The 7551-nt window shown below is 51.7% G+C and overlaps 1 protein-coding gene across 1 annotated transcript; it reads right to left on the reverse strand.

Annotated features, from left to right (window-relative positions):
* Positions 1–5690: 5690 nt before the first annotated feature.
* Positions 5691–6482, reverse strand: LOC129601035 (uncharacterized). Its single transcript, XM_055499732.1, has one exon. It carries the CDS (start codon positions 6480–6482, stop codon positions 5691–5693), a length of 792 nt encoding a protein of 263 aa, XP_055355707.1.
* Positions 6483–7551: the final 1069 nt, after the last annotated feature.

Raw genomic sequence — 7551 nt, forward strand, 5'->3', positions numbered from 1 at the left:
TACAGTCCAAGCACTAAACGATAGGATCGTATGTGCAGTTTAAAAATTAATGTACTGCATAGTCTGCATATATTAAACACAAATACTTTATACTGCAATTTACATGCTGTAGCTTGTCTCTACTCTCTGACAGCATTGCCCGCTGCCCACTGAAAATGCAAGGACTGTAACAACCGCACCCGCCCCTGGAAGCGCTACTATAAATTACCAAACAATTGCGGATGGCAGCTACGTGAAAAACTGGGGTTTTGAGCTGTTAGCCCGTTCCATACTCGCGTACATAAGGAAGGTCTCCTTTACCCATTGTTTACTTTTCTAACTCTTACTGTCTTTAAAAAAGCTTCTGGTAAAAAAATGTGTAAAGTGTAAACCACGGCTTCTTGATGATACTGTACATGTCATTACATAGGCATAAGAGTCGAAGAGGAGCTCGAAGAACGGCGTTTTTGCTGTAGAGTCGTATACCCAGTACAGTGGTGGGGTGGTCGATTTTGCAGTGGTGGGTTCTTCACTTTCCCATAGACTTTGTATGTTAGCTTTTCTTAAATTTTTCTTCTAAACTTTAGATTTTTCTCTAAAACTGACTGTTGTCGCACCATCTACAAACCTGGCGCTATCGAATGACCTCAGTTTGGTTTAGTGTGTCGCTCAGAAAAGGGATCTTTGCATGGAATTCGCTAAGGCTTATTTTATTAATATATAGAGATACTGTAGTAGTTCCACAAAATTAGCATATATAACGGTTATAAAAGTGCTTGCGAACCCTGAGTACCTTGAAAGAGATGTTCAGATGTCTGTATTAACACCAATTTTCATGTTATCATTAAGACAAACACAAGCAATGCCAATCACAATTAAAACCAAACACAAACACCAGTGCCAAACACCATGCAATGCACAATGAACGGGTCACCCACTACACAGTTGTTTGGAAGTGAAAAATGCCTGCACAAAAATGAGTTGCCTAGTCGTGGCGACGCCTGCATCAATCTACAGTCAGTGTGGTAAATTTTGTGGCACGCCAACGATCACTGCTGCAAACTAACACGAAAATAAGTTTTCGCTCACCGGCGGATAGCTCTTGGGCAGCGAAGCCGCCTAGTTGCGCTAGTGCGAGGTGGCAGAAGAGATCATCAGCAACCGCTATGCGTGCGAATCGACGTCTGACAAATCTTAGCGTAATCTCCTAAAGAAATTGTGATCCGTGTGGGTCGCATTAACTTACATATGCTCCCAATTAAATTAACTAGGAGTGGACGGACATTTATTACCTGAGTAGGTAGCACCAGTGCATCCATGGCAGCTAAGTTACCAAACGAAACCCAAAACGCTTACGCGATGTAAAGCCAAAGGTAAATTCGAAAACAATTCGAAAACAAACACCGTACCAGTGCAGAACGGTACGGAAGAAATAACACTACCATATGACCATTGTTCCGAACCGTTGCATTGTGTGAATCAATATTTCTATCACTCTGCCGAATTAGCAGCCTAGAGGGCGACTACATGAAATGTCTAGAGTCACGTAGGCAGCAGCATGTATAACTTGCATGCGAAACTGCCGCACAAAATGCTTTCTACAAAATCTATGCCCACATGGAAAGTTTATGCAAAAAGAAAAATAAACAGCTTGAGCAGCTTATCACTGCCAATAGTAAATTAAAACATCAGACTTTTGTAAAATAGCCAAATTCAAATCGCATCACAAAGGTACACAAAAAATTATATTGCTGCTGTTGGAAAAAAAGCAGAAATTGCCTACTTCGCTCATTAGCAGCAGGCACGGAACCCCGAGCTCCAGGGGTCTCGGTTTTCAAGAAATTCCGAATCGATAGCAATCATGGGTGCCTCTGGATTGCCGACCGAGCCACGCTGGTGCAGCGTATATGCTCCTGATTCGACGATGCATGAGTTTCGCCCGTTGCCTCGAAGGATCATCTCGCAGTCAGAAATCCAAGAATCCAAGTTAGGAAAGTCCCTCTTACTTTGTCTCAACTTACGATAAACTACGTTATAGATCTCGCCCCGACCGTCCGACTCGCCGGTCCTGCAAATTGACAGGGATCAAGATTTGGTAGTATGTAGGTTAATAACCTAAGGTTATTATAAGCCGCTACCTACATCCAACGGCGAAAGTGGGACTGTCGATGATAAATTCGCCGCAGAATTTCAGGAATGTCGTTAGAGTTGATAATATAGGTCTGGAAAGTCCCTCCATGTCGCATCACCCGTTCGACCTGCTGCGCACCGTCGATCTGCACGCCGCGCACGTCCGCCACATCTCTACCGCCCACACGGCGTGGCTGCTCGTCGCAGGCAGGCCCTCGTGTTGACTGTTCCGAACCGTCAACCTGAACCCCGCGCACGTTCGCCACATCTCCACTGCCCACACGGCGTGGCTGCTCGTCACAGACTGGCCCTCGTGTTGGCTGTTCCGAATCGTCAACCCGAACGCCGCGCACGTCCGCCACATCTCTACCGCCCACACGGCGTGGCTGCTCGTCACAGACTGGCCCTCGTGTTGGCTCTCCTGAATCGTCAACCCGAACGCCGCGCACGTCCGCCACATCTCTACCGCCCACACGGCGTGGCTGCTCGTCGCAGGCAGGCCCTCGTGTTGGCTGTTCCGAACCGTCACCCTGAACGCCGCGCACGTCCGCCACATCTCCACCGCCCACACGGCGTGGCTGCTCGTCGCAGGCAGGCCCTCGTGTTGACTGTTCCGAACCGTCAACCTGAACCCCGCGCACGTTCGCCACATCTCCACTGCCCACACGGCGTGGCTGCTCGTCACAGACTGGCCCTCGTGTTGGCTGTTCCGAATCGTCACCCCGAACGCCGCGCACGTCCGCCACATCTCTACCGCCCACACGGCGTGGCTGCTCGTCACAGACTGGCCTCGTGTTGGCTCTCCTGAATCGTCAACCCGAACGCCGCGCACGTCCGCCACATCTCTACCGCCCACACGGCGTGGCTGCTCGTCGCAGGCAGGCCCTCGTGTTGGCTGTTCCGAACCGTCACCCTGAACGCCGCGCACGTCCGCCACATCTCCACCGCCCACACGGCGTGGCTGCTCGTCGCAGGCAGGCCATCGTGTTGGCTGTTCCGAACCGTCAACCTGAACCCCGCGCACGTTCGCCACATCTCCACTGCCCACACGGCGTGGCTGCTCGTCGCAGGCAGGCCCTCGTGTTGGCTGTTCCGAACCGTCAACCTGAACGCCGCGCACGTCCGCCACATCTCCACCGCCCACACGGCGTGGCTGCTCGTCGCAGGCAGGCCCTCGTGTTGGCTGTTCCGAACCGTCAACCTGAACGCCGCGCACATCCGCCACATCTCTACCGCCCACACGGCGTGGCTGCTCGTCGCAGGCAGGCCCTCGTGTTGGCTGTTCCGAACCGTCAACCTGAACGCCGCGCACGTCCTCCACATCTCTACCGCCCACACGGCTTGGCTGCTCGTCACAGACTGGCCCTCGTGTTGGCTGTTCCGAATCGTCAACCCGAACGCCGCGCACGTCCGCCACATCTCTACCGCCCACACGGCGTGGCTGCTCGTCGCAGGCAGGCCCTCGTGTTGGCTGTTCCGAACCGTCACCCTGAACTCCGCGCACGTCCGCCACATCTCCACCGCCCACACGGCGTGGCTGCTCGTCGCAGGCAGGCCCTCGTGTTGGCTGTTCCGAACCGTCAACCTGAACCCCGCGCACGTTCGCCACATCTCCACTGCCCACACGGCGTGGCTGCTCGTCGCAGGCAGGCCCTCGTGTTGGCTGTTCCGAACCGTCAACCTGAACGCCGCGCACGTCCGCCACATCTCCACCGCCCAAACGGCGTGGCTGCTCGTCGCAGGCAGGCCCTCGTGTTGGCTGTTCCGAACCGTCAACCTGAACCCCGCGCACGTTCGCCACATCTCCACTGCCCACACGGCGTGGCTGCTCGTCGCAGGCAGGCCCTCGTGTTGGCTGTTCCGAACCGTCAACCTGAACGCCGCGCACGTCCGCCACATCTCCACCGCCCACACGGCGTGGCTGCTCGTCGCAGGCAGGCCCTGGTCTTGGCTGTTCCGAACCGTCAACCTGAACGCCGCGCACGTCCGCCACATCTCCACCGCCCACACGGCGTGGCTGCTCGTCACAGGCAGGCCCTCGTGTTGGCTGTTCCGAACCGTCAACCTGAACGCCGCGCACGTTCGCCACATCTCCACTGCCCACACGGCGTGGCTGCTCGTCGCGGGCAGGCCCTCGTGTTGGCTGTTCCGAATCGTCATCCCGAACGCCGCGCACGTCCGCCACTTTTCCACTGTCTACAGTGCGTGACGGCTTCACAAGTTCAGTTCGCTGTATTACGACCGCTTTAGCATAGCATCTCAGGATAATGTTGTTGACGCGGGAAATCGCTACAATTGAACGAGCCAGTAAAATTTCTAGTTCGATGCACAAGCTAGAAACACAGTTCACAAAGAAGCGAAATTAATGGTAAAAAATTTTCGAATGTCACCTTTTCCGACGTATGCAGCTCAGTTCTGTGACGTTTTCAAGAAACTTACCGTTCGTCTGCACAATGCAGAATTTCGAATAATCTATATTTGCACTTGTCATAATAACCGACTAATTCTACTAGTGCGATGTGTACTATCTGTAGAGATGGTCCGCTTATAAAACTGTTTTAAGTTGAGCGTCCAAAAAAAAACTGAATGAAGCCTCGAGTGCAGTTTGTTGGCTGCCGTATCGCTGACTGTAAAGCGAATAGGAGGCCCGTCATTTGTAGTAGGCTATCCATCTTGCAATGGCAGCCGGTTTTAGAAGTCAAAATAATATGAACGTAATATGGCATATTTGCAACCCCCACCCCCACAAAGTTAAGAAGCGTAATTCGTTTTAGGCCTCGTCCCGAATTCAAACCGAATCTCGTTTCGATACAGCAACTCCACCTCGCGAGGTGCCTTCGCGTACCGTATCTGTAGGCGTGGCCACTGCATACAGCCACCTCGTGCGGTTGAGCAACCGTACCATAACGAGATTCGCTTCGAATTCGGGACAAGGCCTTAGTGGTCACTATCTAAAATTATAGCCACTGTGTTCGCTTTGCATTCTTGGCAAGCAATAACTGATTTTTCTTCAAAATAGTACAATATGTGTCAAGATTTTAGAAACAGCTGACTATCAGATCATTCAGATGTAAGAAAAGCGAAATCACGCTTAACCTTCTTGACGACCGGGAGAGCACTCCGCAACTATTCTGCTTTTCTGGCAAAACTAAATTCCTAGTTCTAATATCTTAGTTCTGCGCATGTAGCATAACAAACATAATTTGCACTTGCGAAGGAATTATAGCGTACTGTCATGTTTCGTTAATTTGAAATTGCCCCACAGAGCTGGACTAATTCCATTGCATGCGCATAATGCTTAATTTTTCCCTAATGAATAGTAATTGGTATTTTTGTACCAAGTTCAGTTTTACTCCGGTTTTTAATTCGCTGGTTAATTTTGAAACAGCGAGCAATACGGTAAATGAATGCCAACTAGTGTCCGGAGTCGCCAACTTTTCTGTGCAAATGATTATTTACTTCTCTAATAAACGCTGGTACCTCACTTTATTTTCGTTAACACAATACATGACAGAATCGCTACAGACATGGGGGGAACGAAAGGGCACCGAAGTGCCAACAACAACACGGTGCGAAGCGCCCTAAGGACGCCCAAAATCCCCCAAACTGGTCGATACCGTTTCGGCGAAGTGGGATCGAAGGTCTCGAGTGCGGTCCGCATAACGTTCAAAGCACTGACTGGCCCAAGTGCCCTGAGCTTTCAGTTCATCCGGTGACACGCCGGCGGCAGCCGCAAAGGTGGCACCACCTCTACGGAAACTGTGCAGCGAGTAGCGGCGGGGATCATATCCGGCGGTTTTAAGGAGGTTTTTCAGAAAGCGCTGAAACTTGTTTGCGGTCAGCGGTTCCAGTTTCCGGTTTGCGGTTTTGATAGAGAACGGCGACGCATGCGGGTGTTTCATGACCTTTTTCTCAATGGCGGAGAATGCCTGTACCGGGCAAAGCGGGGAATTGGCTACCCGCGGCAACGGCAGCGTTATCATCTTCGAGGCATGTGCTGTTGTTTTAATCTGCGGCACAGTGATCTCAAGGCCGGAGGCGGTGCGTTTTATCCCACTGACTCGCAAGTATTTGCTGTTTCCACTAAACTGCAGCAAGTTACTTTTGCGAAGGAGAGAAAAGAAAGCAAACAAGGCGGCTGCCCAGAAGGCTTTCCGGCATTGCTTGGGCAGAACAGACAGGTGGCGTTTAATGGCATACAAGATCTCCGGTGTTATAGGCAATCGAGCATTTGGCGTCTGCCTTTTCTTTCGCTGAACACCACGGAGTGTCTGTCGGATGCGGAAATGACCGAGATCTGGTGCTTCAAATCCCTTCGCGTGATGAAGCGACACCACGCTGGCCAGATAGTTGTTTATGGAGGTAAACTGCATCCTCGGAGAGAGGTGGGCAATATAGCGGCATAGCGTTTTAATCGTGGCCGGATATGGCCGCGCTGAAATGCTTTTGCAAAACCGGCGGTAGGCTTGCCACTGGCACTTTCTCGTGCGCAATGAGGAGGGCGCGAGTGAGGCTTTCCACAGTTTGCGCAGCCGTTTGTCCAATCGTCGCGTTTGGGTACCTGAAAAGGAAGCCTGGTGGTAAGGGGCGCACCGACCCTATACCCTGTGGAAGTGCCGATTGCAATAACGCGGGGTCGAGCGTATGGCGACTCAAGGCGTCGGCCACAACATTAGCCTTGCCCGGTAAGTACGCTGCAGCAACCCGGAAATCGTACGCGAGTGAGGCGTAAAAGACAAGTTTAAGCCAAGACAGCGCATATTGATTTTTTGAACATGCGCGGTTAATAAAAGCAACAGTTTGTGTGATGTCGGATTCAATGACAACACGGAAGCCGGATAGTTGCGGAGCCCAAATAAGCAGCGGCAAGCAGGCGGCGACCAGCTCTAAAAAATTTATGTTGTTTAGCAGTGGAGCTTCAACAAGCGGCGTTGCGGCTCAAATCTTTTGCAGTTTTGCGGCTGGCTCATAAGGTTGCCACGAACCCGCAAGTAGGTGACTCCCAAACGTGGCACCGAATCCGGCAAGGCACGCGTCTGTCCGTATGAAGACAGTTTCGCGTGGGGGCGACAACAATGATGGACAAAGGCCATTCAGTGCTTTCGAAATCTCGTACCACCATTGTAGTTCAAATTTCAACGTTACCGTAAGCCTAGTGCGGTGACTTGGGCGGGCTAGCGGCCTCAGAGCGTCAATAAAGAGACGAGTGAAAGGACGGGCACCATAAATGGCTTTTGCGGCAAAATTGAGTCGACCGGCTAGCTGCTGCAGTTCTCTTTTGGTGACTTTTGACTTGTGCATGATCTCTTCAACTTGCGCGGTCAGTGTGCACAACTTGTCCTGCGGCAGTTCTACGGTAAGTTTTACCGAGTCCAGGATGATTCCCAGAAAGCGTATGCGGGTCGTAGGTGAAATCACTTTTTCCCAGTTAATTTCGAACCC

Source organism: Paramacrobiotus metropolitanus, unplaced genomic scaffold (genome assembly GCF_019649055.1).
Source record: "Paramacrobiotus metropolitanus isolate TYO unplaced genomic scaffold, Prichtersi_v1.0 Parri_scaffold0000209, whole genome shotgun sequence".
Classification (NCBI taxonomy): domain Eukaryota; kingdom Metazoa; phylum Tardigrada; class Eutardigrada; order Parachela; family Macrobiotidae; genus Paramacrobiotus; species Paramacrobiotus metropolitanus.

Coding starts and splice junctions, on each gene's coding strand:
- LOC129601035 (XM_055499732.1), bottom strand. CDS start 6,482: ATGCAGTTTACCTCCATAAACAACTATCTGGCCAGCGTGGTGTCGCTT.